The sequence below is a fragment of the Triturus cristatus genome, chromosome 6 (assembly GCF_964204655.1).
Source record: "Triturus cristatus chromosome 6, aTriCri1.1, whole genome shotgun sequence".
Classification (NCBI taxonomy): Eukaryota; Metazoa; Chordata; class Amphibia; order Caudata; family Salamandridae; genus Triturus; species Triturus cristatus.
The window spans coordinates 1,004,355,600-1,004,376,083 of record NC_140589.1 but is presented as its reverse complement, the minus strand read 5'-3'; the positions used below and the strand labels follow the sequence as shown (position 1 = coordinate 1,004,376,083).

The 20,484-nt window shown below is 43.1% G+C and overlaps 1 protein-coding gene across 1 annotated transcript in view; it reads right to left on the bottom strand.

Annotated features, from left to right (window-relative positions):
• SYNE1 (spectrin repeat containing nuclear envelope protein 1) overlaps nt 1-20,484 on the bottom strand; it is a 1,959,630-nt gene that overhangs the window by 974,364 nt on the left and 964,782 nt on the right. The window contains exons 61-63 of the mRNA XM_085611789.1: nt 15,529-15,701; nt 14,443-14,596; nt 11,814-11,957 (exon numbers count right to left, since the gene is read on the bottom strand). Of these exons, the coding sequence (XP_085467915.1) occupies nt 11,814-11,957; nt 14,443-14,596; nt 15,529-15,701 (471 nt within the window). The remainder of the gene's footprint in view (nt 1-11,813; nt 11,958-14,442; nt 14,597-15,528; nt 15,702-20,484) is intronic.

Genomic DNA, 20,484 nt, shown 5'->3' with positions numbered 1-20,484 from the left:
CTTGATTTTTCACACACATTGTATAAAAACAACTATTAAACATTTCCTGTTTTGGATACCAAAGAGTACTTGAAAGTTGGAGCATGATCATGTGGTTGATTATGAAAAGCACAATGTTTATGATTTATATAATTGAGCATTTCAGTCATAAGGACGTTGTACAATTAACGGAACACAGGGAGGTAGAACAGCCATCTTGGTCTTTAAAGTCAGAATGAAGACTTTGCAAAAACAACAAGGTTCAGTACATATGGCTGCCTCTTAGCAAAGCTTTCAAGTGTATTCCTGTGTTTGTCTTAAGTGTTTTCAAATCTATTTTTAGAGTAGTTGTAGGAGGAGGGGAAATGTAGCTGCAGCAAAGCAACCGCTACACACAAAATCTGCAGGTAAATACACGTGAGGAGTATGAATGGGCCGCTCCGGTTATAATGGTATAAATGCTAAAACTCCTATTATCATGACGAAATGAAGGGACCATTGATTTAAATGTCTGGTGTGCTTACAGTATATGCTGATGGTTTCTATCCCCATCTTTATTTTCATTTAACTTAGACAAGGTACTCCAGAATTTACAATAATAACTGTTTTTGTTTCTTTTGAAACATGTCTTGAGTTTACGATACAAAATATATTCACTCACTCATTTATCATAGAATGCTATAAGTGAGCTGGGTCAACATTATATAATTCTACAACAGGTGAATGCTCTTTTGCATCGTCCTTCTAGTGCAAAAAAAGGTATTTACTCTGACCAGCCATTGCAAAGATAACATTTACTACAACTACTCATTGAAAAAATAACATTCACTCTGAACGACCTCTGCAAAATAACATTTGAATCAAGCAACTAGTGTAACAAGCATTTGCAAATCCAATAGCAGCGACCTTTTTATTAGGTTTATCCTACACAGTGCTTGCACACTCCGACTAAAGATGTCTGTGAGCCTTGTGTTTAGAGGCCATGTGAGCGCCAGCACTCTCATGTGAGGCCTTCCACATATTATTAGTTGTCATGAGAATTTACTCCCGAAAGCACTTACTCATGTTACAAGACTGATACCTAAGCATGAATAAAATGTTACTGTTTCACAATGGAAAATATGAATACATTATTTGCATAACCTGAATTGCAAATATGTAAGTTGTTCTCCCCTACATTATATGTGTTTTATGTATTATGTTTCTTACTGAGGATTCTAATCACTGTAAATATCATGTGTTAATATCACCCAGTTTAATGTCACTTAGTTGTTCTCCACTGGCATCATGGAGGGCTGAGCCAGACAAATCAGACCGCATGAACAGAAGGTCACTGCATTTGGTTAATGGGATGTGCAGTTGGCAGGATACAACACAGAGTGCAGTCTGAGTCGCATTTGGTGAGGTGTGTGGTCATGGTTAAGTATGGCAATTTTAGTGATTTGTGTGGTTTATTTGTGGGTGAGGACTAAGGCTGTTATAACTTGCTTGCATGTTTAATCAGTTGATTTAGGTGATTACTGCCTGGCATATTCATAGGTCTGATAAGCAGCTGATGGAAGAAAGCGTTGTTGGATGGCTTAACAGCAAGGTAGTTTCATATTCGGGATGAGTTGGGTGCATGTTCTGTGTTTGGTTATAGTGAGTACTGTTGTAATATGGTGATATCTGAGCAGCAAGACCATAACTCAATGTGCCATGCTGCCAGCTAAAAATAATTGTGCAACCGTAGGGTATAGTTCTACTAGACTCCAAGGATTGGCTCAGAGCAACCATTATAAATGATGGTCTACACCAACAAGGGTGCAGCTGGTTGAATATTTCACCAAACAGAAGCAAAGAGTCCTCCTTGTTTTTAGCTTTTAATAAAGTGCTCATATTTCATAGATTTGGAAATATGGATAGGGTGAATTGGAGGAACAATTGTGCATTGTGTTAATTATATTTTCATGAAAGAAGTAATCTTTACATATTATAAAAATGTATTCTGTTGCACAACACTTTCATAGCTTTTACCTACTCTCAGACACCGCACACCCATCATTTACTCTTCACAGTCACCCTGACATTGTGCTGGCAGTCAGATACTGCTCACTCACCATTCACACAGTGCTGACTGTGCACTCACACACCATTGACATACCTCTCACCCAGCACTCACATTCCTCTTACCCTCCACCCACACCTCTAACCCTGTGCTAAACCGTTCATCCTTCACTTATACTATTGACATACCACTCACCCTATACTTGCACACCTCTTACCTTGTACAGGGTAACATCTCTCACCCTGTACACTCACACAATTCTCATTCTGCAGCAAACAAACATCAATCACCATGAACTGAGGCACTTTCACACTGCACTCAAACACTTATCATCAACCTTCATTCAAACACCACTCATTCTGCACAGAACCCAATGTATTTGCCAATGCTTGTTCTGACTGCAACTGCCTCTTTTTGACAATCTACCAGTAATGCATCTGCTACTTAATGAATCTATCACTTTTTATGGCTTGGCAGCCACCTTTGATGCTGTTTTAAACTTGTTGAATAATATCCATAAGTGTTTTATACATCAGGTCACCTTTGACTACTCCAGGAGGTTCAGAGAACAAGCTATACAAAGTGAGGCTGTTGCATCAACTGAGCCCTTGTAAATGTAATGACCTCACTTCAAAACATTTGTTTTTTATTGTGTGGATGGATAAAGAGTTAAGAAGCAGACCTGAGAAGAAGTCGCAACAATAAGGTGCATTTTTAGGCTTTATTCTAAAAGTGCGACTGTCGGCTTCCCATTGTGGTAGCAACTGCCAGTGAAAGAACATCCCCGTACAAATTCCCACTAAGATCTTGTATATAGTCATACCTCCTAGAGGAGAAGAACGTCACAACCCCCTCCTTCACAAATTTAATGCAGAACGATTGATCATAACTTAAAGAACAAGCATTTGCAATGCAATAGGTCTCGCAGTTACGCAAGTTTAAGCTATTAGCATAGTAAATAATGCCTTTTATTTATGTTTTTAAAAAAAGGCATTGTTATTTGCAATGTCAATAGCTCAAACTCGCGTCAATGCAAGACCTATTGCATTGCAAATGCTTGTTTAGGACTTGTGCCCTGCCCCTCCCATGCAATACATACTTCGGTTGAAAAGGGCCTGATATAAAAAATCAGGAGCACGACTTTTCTCCAAAGCGCTGCGCGCAAGTCTTGTCGACAGCTGCAAACAGGTGTGTTAAGTCGTGCTCTCGCAGTATGTGTGGGCCTGGACTTGACATTCTGCCACTGGAGCGGTGATGCCCTGTCCGTAGCACACTATCTGGACTGGCAGTCTTGTGTGGGTGACAAGACTTCCCTGGCAGGAGGAAGCAGAGAACAGCGTCGCAATGACTGCTTCAGCGTCCCCGAGCTCGCTGAGGCGCGAACACATCAACTCCAGCCCAGGGAAACTTCCACCTCTAAGACAGGAGGACGCCTCAGTGACAGCTGTCAGCAGGGGGCGGGAGGAAGTCTCTATTCTGGAGTGCCACTGACGGTCCAGCGGCCGCAGCTTGCTCCTCCAGGACACCCGGAGATGGCCGACAAGGCGTTACAGGTGTCGCCCTGTGCCAGCGCACGTCAGGGGGACAACAGAGGCCCGTTGGACTAAAAGGATTCCCACGTAAAACAGCACCGCTAAAACGCGCATCCAACTCGCTAATGCAGTGAGTTGTCATCACTGTCACAAGAACTCCCTCTAGCTTCTTCTGTGGGCTCCTGCACATATGTTTTCCTGACCCTCACTGGTGGGGGGGAGAGCCTACACGGAGTACGGGCTGAGGGGGAGGAAGGCAGGTGCACACGGGAGTGTTTGCTCAGCAGACACATCTAACTACGAACACCATGCCAATGCTTGTTTTATTACGTCTTCTCAGCATTTTAAATGCTGGAGTAGATTTTAAATACTTGAGTAATAAAGACGAGGTTTTTACGACCGCCATTACGAGCTCTGAGGAGCGCCCAGGCATCAGTTGGGGTTATTGGGCAGTGATACAGTGATAATATTTGGTCAACGAGTTTCAAGTTTAAGCGCGGATTCCCTTCTCCGACCCCCAATCCCCGCTGCGATAAAAACCTGAGCATATGGCGCCTGGTGTGCCAACGCTGTCAAGCTCGTAATTAACAGATTAGAGTACATGTGGTGCTCGCTGCGACCATAAATCACCCCTTAACGTAAGAAAATAAACAAGCGGGACTGAAAGCGATCGCGAAAGTGATCGCTATTGAAAAAAAAACAGGACTGCGAGTGGTGCGCAACACAGCGAAAATGTGTTTTCATTTATCGCGCCCGTGTCTGGGCACGATAATTGAAACCACATGGCCTGTGGTGCGCGTAATAGACACCGATAGGCCATGGGCAGAGCAATGCGTCCGCCTTTGGCCTATTGCGTGCCGTCTTTGGGAAATACACGCACTCAAAGGCCAATCGCAGAAGCCAAAAGGAAAAGCTCACGCACGAGCGTGTGCGATTCCAGGCTCTGTTTTAAAACCCCCTAAAAAAGGGCTCTCGCCTGCGCGAGCAGTGCTACGCACTGCAACGCTAGGGCACGAGCCCTAATAACATTATGAGGAAATTAAACTTCTGATGAAGTTGAAAAATGAAGGATGAACAAAATTTATCACAAACACACGTTCACTGAACGTTTTGCTTAAAATCATCCAACAAAAATCAAGAACTTTAACAGTACCAGCCAAGACTGAGGACCACAAATCTCAAACTTCACCAGAACTTACTCCCACCAGATAATCTTTATAACATTGTGGAAGCAACCTGGTGCGAATCTATTGGATACTGGGTTTTTGTTGCAGTAGTCTGCCATTTTTTGCTTGGTATTTGATACAACTTTGACTGAAGTGCATTAGATTCCTGCTAACCAGGTCCCTAGTGCCAGTGTTCTTTCTCCAAAACAAGACAACTGGTCACTTAATCCCCAAGTGACAACACCTTTAGCACCTCTGTGAGTTCCTAGTAAGTGGTACCTTTGGTGCCTAGAGTATAGTAAGAGGGTCCCTAAGAGCTGCAGTATATCTTGTGCCACTCTAAGTGACTCAACACCCAACTCATACAGACTACCACTGCAGGCTGCTTGACAAGGCTCTCTAAAAAGTAAAAACATAACATGGCACACACTAGTATGCCATGTCCCCTAACACTACATGGAATATTTGTAAGTCACCCTTCCAGCAGCCCTTACAGCCCTAAGGCACGGAACATTTTAAGAATGTTATTTCAAGTGAGGACATATCTGCATGGGCAGATATGCTCCTGTGCTGGCCAATTCAATTACTGACCATACAAGTGAACAGGGAAGCCATCTTGAGGTATATACTTGGCACTGGTCAAAACGAGTTTTGGCTTCAATGAAACCTGTAGTGTTTGGTATCAAACATCTCATATTAATAAACCCACAATGATTCCATTGTTGGATTTATTAATACATGCACCCAGAGGTACCCCCTGAAACCTACTAGCTCTTATGTTTTCTGGGTGAATGGTCATGTCCAGCCTGCCACCACAGACGAGTTTCTGACCCACAGGGGGTGAGAGCCCTTGCTCTCAGGAGGTCAGAGACAATGCCTGCTCTGGAGAGAGGTTTTATAACCTCCTCGTCCAGTAAGGCTAGTTCATCAGCATATCAAGGCAGGAGGCTTTAAAGGCCTCTGTCACCTTTCATATGCGACCCAAGTCTTCCCCAGACAGGGGAATACCACCCCATGACCTGGGCCCATCTGGCACCAGGACCGGCAGGCATATTAGCTATGAAGGTGTATGGTCCTGCAAGGTTGGACGCACCTTTAGGGTGACCAAGCCTGACTTGATCACAAATTTAGAAATTCCACCTTCTTGTGTGTGGTGGAATTAGGAATTCTGGGACAGGGGTATGCCCACTGCACAAAGGAAATGGTCATCTAGGGGCTGTAGTGACCCCTTGGGGTAAGTAGTCCATTGTTACTGTTAGAAATTGAATTTCTGGTTGGCTAAGGCTTCTGCCAAAGCCAGGCAGAAACCACCACTCTAGTCAGGGCCAGGGAGTTACACGCCAAAGATAACCCCTGCTCACCCCGTTGGTAGTTTAGCACGAGCAGTCAGGCTTATCCAGGAGGCAATGTGTAAAGCGTTTGCACACGGACACAGCAACAACACCTTAGGTACACCACAAAAGGAACTCCACACAAGGTTATATATAAAAATAGCCTTTGTATTGTCATAAATACATTAGAAACATAATCACATAATATACACTGTGCCAACTGGCACTAGGCAATATTCACAGGGGACGTTTTACACACGACAGGGCCAGTGGGGCCACTGTCAAAACCACCAGAAATCACCACTTGTAAATGTAGCACAAATAGTAAATGTAGCGCACAACCAGTAACTACTGGTACAAGTTAGGAACACACTATGCAGTGATAATCACATTAGGCATAAAACATATTCTGCAATCAGCATCACATCAGGCGCAAACCACCTTATGCGCCAACTTAGAACTCTGCGCCCTATGTCCAGTAAAGTCAGGGCTGGCTGTGCATGCAGCTAAAGGAAAAGTGCGCAGTTACACCAGCCTAAACGTAGCAGCTGCCCACTAATTGCTGGGCTGCTGTGTAATCTCCAAGATGGGCACTGGCACCCTCTGTCCCCCATTGGGACTCTAACAAAAGAAATGTGCCCCAAGCGTTGCAGCTGCCTGCGAGCTCGCAGGGCAGCTGGGGAATGCGCCCTGGAACCACTGTGCCACTGAAGCCCCCCTGGGATTTCTAAAACACAAAGGGCCGCTCGGTGCAAAGGTGGAGCCCCACTAGTTCTCCTGACTACAATAACTCCCACGTTGCAGCTGCCCGTGTCACAAACGGGGCAGCTGGAAAATCAGCAGGGGCACTGCCGGTGCCTTAAGCACTACCACAGGAGGGGCGGACACCAGCAATGTGCCCTGACACACTCCCAACAAGTTAACAAGTGAGCACCACTCACCGGGGCTTGCGGGCAGACTCCACACGGAGGCGGGGTAGGCTCCCGGTTCTCCTCTTCACGGAGCAACTTCTCTGCCTTGTTCCTTCCAGGCCAGCACCGCGTGTTTCTCGGCTCTTCACCCGGTCCCTCTCCTGGGACCGGGACTTCGGTAAGGAGCCTGCGAGGCTGTGGAGGCCCTGGGCTGCCCGGGTCACCGTTGACCGGGCAGCGGCGTCGCACTGTCTCTCTCGCCATCTCGCGGTGACTTTTGGGTGTTTTGCCAGAGCGAGGTAGGCTCCCGCCCGGCTTCTCTGCATGTGCGGGGCTCCCCGGTCACCACGGGAGCCCCTCTCTTCACTTCCGGTGGGCTTCCTCCGCAACACGTGGGGCTTCCCTTTCCTCCCGGAAGCCCCGCCCCTAGACAGGCACCACCTGGCCTGACTTCCTGTTTTGCCGCCCGATCGTGGCGGCCGGCAGTTTCTTCTCTCGGGCAATGCGGGGTAGGCTCCCGCTTTTAAAATCACTTTCCAAAGGCGACAATAACGCGAGGTGGGCTCCCGCTTGGCCACTAAGCACGGGGGAATCCCTACACCAGGAATTCCCTTTTGATGAAGTGCAGCTCGGTGCTGCGAAGCCCACACGCTCCCCTCCTGGAGGAAGAAATAAAGTGCTCCTTAAAATGGAATAAAGCGCTCACAGGCGCTGGAGTCTCAGAATCTAGGGAAAGCTTTTCAGAATGAAGGGGGGCGAAGGCTGGGCCCAGGCAGGCCAGCTCACAGGTCCCTCCATCAGGGAGGCAGTCCCTTGTGGCAGTTCCTCCTGGAACCGGGCAGCAGCAGGCCCCCCTTAAGTCAGGAGCAACAGAGAACAATTTCATGGGGTCACAGCCCCTTCTTTTATACACAGATCACCCTTTGTCACACAGCACAGGGCTGGGGGAAAACCAGATGCAACTGGTTTGGGATAGCTTTGGAGCACTTTGTTGTGCTCAGCTCCTCTCTCCTTTGTCAGGTGGGGGCTAGGCGCTCAGACGCACCACAGGGGACGGAGCCAGCATTGTGGAGGGAAGGCACAGTCCTATTCAGGTCCCAGGTGCAACTCCTCTCTCCCATCTAGATGCAGATCTCTCTATTCACCACTGGGCTGACTCACCCTGGCTCTTGGAATTGCCCACACTATCTAGCACCTGTCAATCACAAGCCAGACATGCACTCCACATCAGGCAGGCAGACACACTGCGCACAGAAGTGCCAACTTCTAAAAGTGGCACTTATTCTCACGAGTTCGCACATACTAAACTCGACCCTGCACTCCTCTCACACCAGGAATTACCATGGACACACATATCCCCCATGCATTCCTATGGGAGGGCAGGCCAATCTCACCACACGCACTCGGAGTGCGCACGCACTTTACACTGGGCCACAGTGCTAAAGTGCGCAGAGGCCAAAAACATCTAATATTAGGTCACATTAAAAGGCAAAAAGTTTAGGGGTGAACCTGCCAAAAGGGCCAAGTCCAACAGCTACTATCCCTCACTCCCCTTAAAGCCTCTAAATTGAGAATTTACAGGGCTCACTGATACCAGGACTTCAAACTTTGACAGACAAAAAGAAGACATGGACAAAGAAGAAGACTGCTGATCCGAGAACCGAGGAGCGCGACTGGCTTGGCGCCAGCCCTGCCAGCCTACCTGCTGAACCCACCCTTCATGGAGCAATCACTAGTCCTGCTGCTGTGCAAACTCTAAGAAACTGGGAGGTCTGTCGGTGCTTCGTTAATCACCAAATAAACTCCCTTGGAGTAGAGGGGCAACCCCACTGCAACTGCAGGCACCAAAGAAACAACCATCAGTACACCGACCTGCCGCCTACGGGATTACAGAAGTAGCAGCCACCCAGGAAAAGGTAGCAGTGCTCATATAGGTCAGATCCGTCCTCCCTCCAAGTGTTGGAGCGCCAGGACCGACCGGAGCCACACAACACCAATACCCGGGTTACCGAACCCCTTGCAGCAGCCAAGGCCTGTTGTGTCCAGTCCAGACGCAAAGGCCGAGGAAGACTGACCTGCACATCGGGGGACTTCAGGGACAAGGAGACCAACATCGAAAGTGGTCCAGCTGTCCTGGTTTCCCCTCTGCAGCAGAATCAAAGACAAAGAGTAAGTCTGCGACCGCCGCCACCCAACACCTCAAAGCACCGATGCACCTGTGCTCCAGAGCCGGAGTTCAAGGGAGGTGATGGTGCCAACGGGGTCTCCAGACTCACAATAGCTAAACACTTCCTTGGGTTTGCCTCGACTTCCAGTCGCCGCCTGGAGCCTCTTTCTACAAGCCCTGCCAAACCACGAGAAGCTGCAGCACCAGATCTTACGCCAAAAGACACCACTGCACCTATGTCCCACAGCCCAAGAAGAAGTGCACCAAAGGTATTCCCATGTGCCTGATCATCTCAAGGATCAGGCCCTCCTGTGGGTTCCCCCAGACTGGTCCCCAGTCCCTGCTTGCAGCCTCTTTGCAACCAGGCCATTCTCCATAAAGTGAATGGGACACCTGATGCCATGACACAGCACTGCAACCTGACGCCCCAGAGTCTCTCGAGGTGAACTGTTGCTGTGGGCTTGGACCTTGACCCATACTCACCTTAAGTCCTGAAGAACAGTCCTGTAAGTCTCTGTTAAGAGCCCGAATGCAGAACATGTTTCCCCCTGAAAGGATAACATTTCTGCTCTCAGACATTGCACTGTCTACTTTTGAAAACTGTAAAAATTAATAACTTGAAAAGTACTTACTTGATACTGATGATCTTAGTATCTAAATTCATATAAAAGTATGAGTTATTTTTAGAAATTGGTGTTGGGTTTCTTTATTGAGTGTGTGTCTCATTTACTGACTTTGTGCATGCAATAAATGCTTAGAACTACCCTGTGATGTGCCTAACTGCTCGCACAAAACTACTACAAAAGAGAGCATTTGGGGTGTCCTTTGTGCCTCTATAATTACTTGGGGGTTCGCCTGAAGTCTTTACACATTGTACCTCTTTTATGGTACACTATATAAAGAGCTAGCTTCGTACAGAATTGGATTGAGTTGTAGTACCGTATCACTTGTGGATGAACCTGCTGGAAGCTGCTCGACAACCCCACATTTCTCACATACATACAAAGATCTGGAGCATGGAACAAATGAAACCATGGTTTTGTGCCAAATGTTACTGTCTTCCAGAACTATGGTATGATCAATCACCTCGTTGACCTAGATGGGTGCAGAGAAGCTTGACATACATCATTAATGAAATGGAATAGGTTTCTTGATTCTAATGAAATCACTGAACCTGATGTGTGACTTCGTAAATGACAAATGAGAACTCTATTTTCCCTGCACAACATTCTGCACATCAATCACTTGTCCAACTGTGTTTAAATCTACCAACCTGCTTCCCATCCATTCTTTGTTCAATCACATGCCAGCTACTCTTCCATTTAACAAGGTAAAAGGTGAAAGTCTTCTACTGATGTGATGCATGGATCTCATTACTCGAAGCATATTTCTTATGACAGATGTACAATCTAGCCCTTCTGTTAAATCAAACTGCAATTAATCCTTCACCACATGATTGATCCTTTCCAGAAGATCATTACAGCAGGGATAATACAAAGACGTTTTTACATGATGGATCCCTGCAGTATCCAAAAGTTTCCACATTCTGCAGGATACCAATTGTATTTCATGATCTGTAAAATGTTCTTCCGGATACCTTTCTCTTTCAAATACTCTTTGAAAGAGTTCTGTAACCACACGTGTATTGACATTCTTGACAGATTTTATTTCAAGCCACTTTGACATGTAGCCAATCAGAACAAGGGTATATTTAGGTGTGCTCCTTAAAACCTGAAACAGACCTGAAATTCAGTGGCATATAAAAAGCAAGTTTACCCCTAAGGAATTACTGGACTAATCAATGGGGTAACCAGGTAAGGCTCTGATACTTGGCTCTTGTAGCTCAACACACACACACAACTTTTTCGAACATGGTGTTAAATGGCATTATCCATCCCGGGGCAGCAAAAATCCTCCCTCACTCTATGCTTCAGGGCCTGGATAACAATATGCCCTTCATGGGCAATATTCAAAACTCCAAAACAAAGACCCACTAGAACAACCAAATATCCCACCCCTACTTAAAATCTCGCTAATAATGGACATCTCTTCAATCACATGACTAAACTGAACCAGTTTGCATCATAATCTCTTCAAATGTGGCCAACCACTAGATACAAACCCCATTGTCTCTTGCAAGTCAACATCCTTCTTCATGTTTTCTCTACACAACTCCTTTGACAAAACGCTATCCATCACCATATCAACAGAATTTAATTGACACAAGCCATCTCAATTTTATCAGCCTCACTATTCTTATCAATTAGATACTGCCCTAACGGTAACATGGAAACTCAATCAGTATAGTCTATAGTTTGGTTTACCATTTCTTACCATTAAATTAGCTCTAACCCCACCTGCATTGCTCAGTTTTTTTTTTGGGATTCATGAGTATAAATTTTGTAAACCGCATTTTCAGGTAGTATTCTTACCAGTCAACAAAGTAAAACCTGTATAATAGTTATACGAATAACTTCTTCAAAGCATGTCCTCACGTCAACTCTGGAAAATAACCAATGATTTTCTTCGGTGTTAGTTTGATAGCCAGCATACAGGACTATGACATTTATAAAAAAAGACTACATAGAACAGACATCTTTGTAATGAAGTAGTAATTAAATAAACAAAAAATTTGTGAAAGTAGAAGAAAGCAGTAGGATTGTGCAACAGTGACGGGTACCTTGGTCCTTTCTTGAAGAGTTCCATACCGCTCTTGCAGGTCCTGCAATTCCAGTTGTGTTACATAGTGCTCAGTCATGCCAGCACCCTTCACCTCAATTGTCTCTAGCAATGTGTTGTGGCTCAGCACTTCTTCGTTTAGCAGCTACCGGCCAAAGAAAGGATCACCAATAAAAAACTAATATCAGTTATGCAACAAATAAAACATGTTTAAACTAGACCCGCTGATAGATTCTAGTAAATGTTGCTGGTATACTAGTTTGTTCTTCAGATAGAAAAATGTTTGTTTATGGCAAATAAATTGCAACTCCCCTACTAAACAATCTATCTAGACATCATCACTATCTGAAAAATTGAATTTGTTCTTTTTTAGAAAAAGGCTTTGAGAACATGCTTGCTTTACTTAAATTTGAAGTGTATGAATGTACAAGTAACAATTTGCAACATAATGCCACAATGATCTGTTAAAAAAATACATATTTTAATTCAAACTTAATACAAAATATTATTTACTAGCCTACGGGTGGAGATACTCCACCTCTGCTTCCACTTCTCCTATCTTTTCTATGAAGAGATCTCTGCCACATGTAAGTATACGGTATTGCAGTGAATGTGGGCAAGAGCAGAGGGAGTGGTTGGAAAATGCGGAGTACTTACTACATAATAGGAGGGTTTAGGGAGGAGTATGGAAGAGGTTATGGACAAGTAAGGGGGAGGGTTAAGGAGGGACATGCTAATGCAAAAATTTACTTACAAAAGAGTAAGTGTAATCCTATTCACAAAATACACTTATAACACTACTATAACCCAGAAGGGCACACAACAGTTATAAATGTACTCCAGTCCAGCCTTGCAGTAAGTCTAACACTACACATTGTCATATACAGGTACTGCAACACACTACTGGAGGTAGGGACTCAGTATAAAACACCAAAGAAAATCATTTTAAACTAAATTGACTTTAATAATAAACATATAACTAATTTTTGTTTGTGTTAAAAAGTTATATTACAAATCAAATATTTCATTTTTAAAATGAATACTAAACATATTTTTTTTAAATAAGGAAATTAATCTTTTACACTTTTAATGAAATTGAAAAAGAATGAAAATTAATTAAAAAATAACCTAAATACATTTTGTAACTACTTTTTTTTTAACAACATATTTTATTGATTTTATTAAACGAACAACCAGCACAATTATCCAGAGATTATGGTGCAAGTACATCCGCCAGGGTACACATTGTGCTGATTTCCCGCCCCCAACCCCTAGTCCGCATTGTAACTACTTTTTAATTATTAATATGCTAATGTGGTTTACGGTTTTTCACACTTGATTAAAAAAATAATAGTTATAAAAAACAAATTTATATATTTTAGTCATTTACATTTTTCATAAATATTTGATTATATGAGTCGTGTAACATTTAATTTTATTAGCTCTAGGTTAGTAAAAATATTTTATATTAATTTACTATTTTATTTTACTTTTTAAACTGTTGAGTATACTCTACCATAGGCAGGTTTCTGCCTCACGTGGAAATTTCTGCCTACTTGTGAAACATTACTGATAGTAACTTCAGATTTGTGAATGTACTTTAACATCGCTACAACCCCTCGGTAAAGGGAGTGGAGACATGTAAATCTACAACTAGATATAAATCTACACTTGGTAATGGTAAATAGCACAGAGGTGTAGGTTTACCCCTAAGTGCAAGAGTGAACATACAGGAGTAAATCCACCCATGTAAATTTACCTTGGTGAATAGGGTACTTAATGATTAACAAGTGCTACCTCAAAGAACCCACACAAACCAAGTACATTCTATTGTTAACGGCCAAGATATCAGTCTTGATTAAAAGTCAGCAATGGAAAACATTGGGATATTTGAGAAAACAATTATTAATATTTTAAATCAAGGAAAATTACGCTATCACACATTTTTATTTCACTCTAACTATATTTTATCACATTTAATCAAGATAATTTACTTTCAAGTAGAGCTACAGTTATAAACACAAGCATCAGAAACACTGACCATGTAGATTATAACATTGTGATTGCATTTTTGAAGACTTTTCTAACTTTGAAAGCTACTGGCCTATGCTAAAACAGCCCATGTACAATCTGTGTTAGAGGAGAGTTGTTGCTGACCTATCTCTATTACGAATAGTGGAAACTCAATGAAAAATTATGGTGATGGATCATACCACAACTCAACGATTTAAGGCACTAATGCAATGGTGTAACACAGAACATAGTGTTGCCTAACTTCATTGTAATTTTCAGCAGTAGCTCAAGAGCATTAAAGCCTAGTCCCCACAGTTACAGAGTCATCAGAGAGGAGAACAATATTAGTGTTTGGTTGTTGTTTTCTGCTTTTGTTACCAATCTTTGCTTGGCACCAGCATGCAATATTATCCCTTAAAATTGATCGGAGTACTATTCGCTCTGTATCTGAAATATGCAGTTACTTAATTCAAAACCATCACATTACTGAATGCCTATGTGCAATTCTGTACATTGGCAAACAAAACAAATCCCTGTCTCTCTGCAGCAAACCAAACTAGGCATCCTGAAGTTATAAGCTACAAGTACATGCTGATAACCTCTAATAGACTACATACCTTTGCTTTGCTTAGTGCAGTTGTTTTGTACCGCAGCTCTGCATACTGCCTCTCAGATGCATTTAACCTTTCTTCTACACGGTCCATCCAATTCGAGAATTGTCGAATGTCATCTTGATAGCTAGTCCACTTTGAAAGGGCACTTTCTAATTGACTTAAAAATGAAGCACTATTCATTAAAAGGCAGACCTCTAATGTGCCTATAAGCAACATCAAGCAAGTGGACTGAACTAATATGCTTAATAGTTATTTAGATTTGTTGAGTAAGAATGGGGAAGGTTTAGAAAAGGTCCAGAGGACAGCTAAATAAACAAGGTAAATTTGCTCTTTAAAACTGTCTCAATGTCTTCTCATGATATCCATGAACAACATTTTTGTCCCATAGTGGTATTGGGACTCATACGATTATGTACTGATTTACAAATCTTAACAAAGCAGCTGCATCACTAATTATTCAGTTCTTACACTAACAAGCACAATCCAAAATAACATTATCATTCATTTCACATGTATAAATCTGCTTACTTTACAACTTTACTAAAAAATGCCCATTACACATTTGTTGCACTTCTACTCCATCATGTATAGTATTACTCAGAAATATTAGAAGCTGTTTGAAAATTAACAAAATCATAATTTAAATTGAGTTTAATGTGAAAACACAGACCCAACAAATGAGAGGACTTCAAAAACACAGACTTACAAATACAGCCTATCAAAATATCAAAATAGCATAAATACCTTTCTACCATTGTTTCCATTCAGACAAAGTCACTTCCCATCATTTGAAGGACTGAGTTAATTAACTATTGTATTTCAAGCTGTGGCATGTTTCACGGCAAGTAATAAATAGGGGGTTTATTGCTTGCGCAAATATATGTAGCAATATGTGTAAGCATGGGCGAGTTTTTGTCAGTCTCATTTGTTCATGTGTCTCTTAAAATTCAGCACCCTCTGCCTCGCCTTGAGTGAAGAGTTACACATTCTGCCATGCAGTCTTCATTTTTACAGACTACCTCACACCATGTTATTAGTTTCCTTCTTGGAACCAGGTACATTTTCTAATTTCTCAGCAAGAGATTCTACCTTTTGCACTGAATGCAGGTTGACAGGATGGAAGCCCAGGTGTCCTTCAGGTCCTGTAGCTGCTGAGTGATGGCAGGCACTCCTTCTGGGGATGTATTCCTTAGAACAGACTCTCCTCTGGTCAGCAGTAGCTTCATTTGTATCTCCTTCTCCTGCTTTGCCAACAGCAGTGCCTGGAAAGAGGAGATCTCAATGTCATTTTCCATCAAGGAGCAACAGAAATGTAAAAAACGTATCAAATATGCTAGTCAATGCTCATTTGCAACTATTAATAGTACAACCACCTAGCATGATTTCCTCTGTCATTATTATCCTCCACAGCTCATTCATGTCATTATAGTGCAAATGTGTTGGTTATACTAAAAGGTAGTGTTGATAACTTACTCCATGTCATGAGAGCATCATGTTTTCAGATCCTGGGCTTTTCTGTTAAAAAGCATTGGAATTTGGTTCAATAGAAACAAACCAAGGGTTCAACCCCGAATAAAAATTAGGTTGACAAATATTGTCCAAGATGTTGAGAGAAAATCGAGAAAACTTATAACCTTCCACAGAGATGAAGGGCTTACACAGTTCTGTATGCAGTTCTTTCCACATTATCTGAAACGAGCAAAGAAATCCTCACCCCCCTCTTGTCTAATGAACATTTTAATATTTCATCACTGTGAATTTAATTGATAGGTTGGAGGATTGTGACGATGACTTCAAGAGGACAAGCACTTATTATCACATATACATAGATAACAAAAGTAGAGAAGGAGAAAACTGTGTCTGAAGAATATCTACACTATTCAAACTTTTCCAGAGTTTTGAGGTTTACAGAACTCATTTGTTTAAAGAATTTTGAGCTGAACCGAAAACGAAACTGGCCGTGTTATGAGCTAGTTTGATGATGATAAGTTTTGTTTAGTACTACACTGCTGCTGAGAATTTGGTGTGAATTAAGAAACAGCATTCCTTGCAGGACACTACATTGGTTTGTGATTTGGCCACCACAATTGTTTGCAATTAATCTACACATACAACACTGCTTAAATAGCTGGTCAACTCTACACACCAATGAAGCTATATGAGCGTAAACTACAAATGCTCCTCTACTTGTACAGTCATTCACTGGAAGGTGCGGAAATTCTACATATGCTGGTTGAATGATCTATCCTGAGAGGAAAATAATATCAGTAATATTTTTAGAAATTTGACAAATGAACATAGATGCAGCTTTGACAATCATAGTTTTGGCGACTGAAGTACAAGTATCTGTCCAGTTTAGACCACTCAATTTCAAAGCCATTATAAATGCTATAGTGCTGTGTTGTCAATATTGTGCACAAGATGAACCTCCAAATTATTAAATGGAGTGTATGGGGGCCAAGAGGTCGAAATGTAAAATTGACGGCATACCTGGAGCAGCACTGGGTCAAATCTGCCACCCAGAGAAAAACAAGGAACAGACAGAAGTGATGGAGGCAGGTCATATATTGGTTACGGTGGACACATGACAGCACATGTGGAAATGAACTTGAATTAGCATTGTAAGTGAGCCTCTAGTACAAGACTCGAACTATTTGCTGGACATAGTTAAGCCTTAATGGATGACAACTTGAGTGACCAGAGGGACTCAGATTCAGTACACACAGAAATTAGTTTTGAAGTTCCCTGACCCATGAGCAGCAACAATGATGAGGCAAGCTCACTTAGTGATACGAAAAGAGATTCAAGCTTTGGAAATCATAGCTTCCATCAGCTACTCTAAGAGACTTAAGATCATTCATAATCACAAAACAATGAGGTAACCCAAAATCTACCCAAAGGACCTGGGTAACTTATGATACTGACAAACAATGGTCAGAACAGAAAAAGCAACAAGAGGCATAGGAGAGCTCAATATATCAAAAGATCTCCTACCACTATATGGAAAAGAAGAAAAACAGTCTTTTAGATTCAATCCACAGTTACGAGGTTAGGGCAGCAGACAAGATTACAAAACCAGAAGATTAAGACACATACATATAATTGCATTTCTGAAAGTTTAGTTACATATAAGTCAGTCTCAAACAGCATTCTTATTTACACATTCTATCGAAAACTCTTAGATCCACATATTTCTTTTTTCGCTCTACTTCTTTTGGATTTTATAGACAGTGATTCAAGTCAGTGCTCACTTTAATAAAATTGACTATTATTATTTTTGCATTACAAGTTCAATGACTGCAATGCTCACAAGGGACTGGTAGTGCAATTCAAACATTTCTAATGTGTGGGACAGTCATGCTTTGTTCTGAGTAATTACTAACAAAAGCATTTCAACCAATAACATCATGCCTCTGACCCTTTAAATTGAAACATTAAAACTAAAGACATGTGCGTTTTACAGGGCCTATTTCAAGGCTATGTCAGAAGACGAGGGAAAGGGGTGATCTTATTCATGCTAGGGCAGCCTGGAATGGAGAAATGGCGGTGGGGATAGGGGACTCGCAATGATCATGTGTACGTGGGCTAGTATGCACTGTCTCAAGTAACGCAAGGTTTAAACTCACCCACTTTCACTATCTCCATCGAACATATATGACACCATGTGGGTTACAAAGGATTGCTCTCTCCAGGCCCCAGCAATGCCCCAGATGCGGCCATCCAACAGCATCTTTCCTGCATCTTGCATGGCATTGTCCCCCGGTGCGTGCTTTCTGGGACCGTGTGGTCGAGAGGGTGTGTTTACTGAAATATATTCCTCAGCGTACGGGCCAAGGGATGGCTTTTAAAATTCTACTAAAACAACAGTTGATGGACAGAATGCAGAACAATGTCATTCATTCACCCCAGTACAGAGATCTGGGCCTAAATCCATCGTTTTTTTGCTCATCATGCCGTTCCAGTTTGAACCCAGCTATATGCAAATCAGTCTTGACCCTGTGCCTCATGGGAACAGTCCAGCCCGAACTGCCAAGCCAGGTCCTCCCTGTACTGGAAACAAGCATCCTAGGACCGGTTTCGGGGTTTCACCCCTCTTCAGCCAGGATAGCTTGATTCCAGTGGCATGGAGAGCACGGGACCCACGTCTGGGCATACCCTTCCCACTCGGGGTGACAAATGCAAAAACAACATTTGATGGTCAGAATGCAGAAAAATGTCATACATTCACCCCAGTACAGAGATCTGGGCCTAAATCCATCATTTTTTTGCTCACCATGCCGTTCCAGTTTGAACCCAGCTATATGCAAATCAGTCTTGACCCTGTACCTCATGGGAACAGTCCAGCCCGAACTGCCAAGCCAGGTCCTCCCTGAACTGGAAACAAGCATCCTAGGACTGGTTTCGGGGTTTCACCCCTCTTCAGCCAGGATAGATTGATTCCAGTGGCATGGAGAGCACGGGACCCAAATCTGGGCATACCCTTCCCACTCGGGGTGACAAATGCAAAAACAACAGTTGATGGACAGAATGCAGAACAATGTCATACATTCACCCCAGTACAGAGATCTGGGCCTAAATCCATCGTTTTTTTGCTCACCATGCCGTTCCAGTTTGAACCCAGCTGTATGCAAATCAGATTTAAAATCAAACTTGTGCTTGCAATGTTCAACACTCCGTCCATCATCCGCTTTGGTTTTTCTTTGTTCGCCCTAATTTGGCAGGGTATGCCCAGACGTGGGTCCCTTGCGCACTTTGCCACTGGGTTCAAGCTAGCCTGGCTGATGACGGCTGATTAGCCAGAAACCGGTCCCAGAATGCTTGTTTCCGGTCCAGGGAAGACATAGCTTGGCAGTTCGGGATGGACTGTTCCCATGAGACACAGGGTCAGACTGATTTGCATATGGCCATGTCTGAACTGGGGTGGCGGAGTGAGCTAAAGAATGATGATGGATTAAACCCAGATCAGTTGACTGGGGGCGAGTCCTTGCAATGTTCAACACTCCGTCCATCATCCCCTTTGGTTTTGCTTTGTTCGCCCTAAGTTGGCAGGGTATGCCCAGACGTGGGTCCCTTGCTCACTTTGCCACTGGGTTCAAGCTAGCCTGGCTGATGATGGCTGATTAGCCAGAAACCGGTCCCAGGATGCTTGTTTCCGGTTCAGGGAAGCCATGGCTTGGCAGTTTGGGCTGGACCGTCCATCATCCCCTTTGGTTTTTTTTTAAATTTTACACCTGCTTCTGGTTTTGGCCAAGCGCCGTGTGGCAATTACTTGGATGGGTATGGGTGGCCCAAGTCTGGAGTGCTGGTAACATGATGTAGCAGAATGGGCTGTAGTGGAGGAAGTGAGACTGAAAAAATGCAGGTCTGCTAACAAACTAGAATAGGACCTCGACACTTGGGGCAAACTGCTATCTACTTTCTTGTATCCCTCAGGCTTGCACTGGGGGGCCTGGTGATGAGACTGGTAGTTCCTCCTTGATATCCACTTATTTAGTTATTTATTTATTTTTAAGTTTTTTATAGCGCAAACATGACCCGAAGACATCAGAGCACTTTACACTGGGAGCACAGCAAACAATAACATGAGGTCCCTGGATATTATATACTTCTGAATGACCTTCGCACTCTCATGAATTTGTTGCTTTTTCCCCTACTTACTTGTGGGCTTCTGGGACTAGCTTTTACACCACATGACAGACACTACCTCCTTGTAAATTATCGTGCGACTCTGGATACATAGCCTTCTGTTGCAAGGTTTTCAATGGCATATATCTGTGTGTTTCGATTTTACTGCCTTGTTATTTTCGATAACCAATAAAGAATATTTAAAAAATATATATTTACAGCTCCCTGTCTTATGACTTGCTAGGCCTTTCCTGGGGGAGACTTACATATATTGTTATGGGAAATGGGGGTTTGCCATTAGTTTGAATGGCAAAGTTGAATTAGCAGTGTTACCACTGCACATCCAGTCGCCAGTGGCAGACTGGGAGCCATTTTGTACCTTGTCACCCACATGGTGTCAGAATTAGTGCGGCAGTCCTG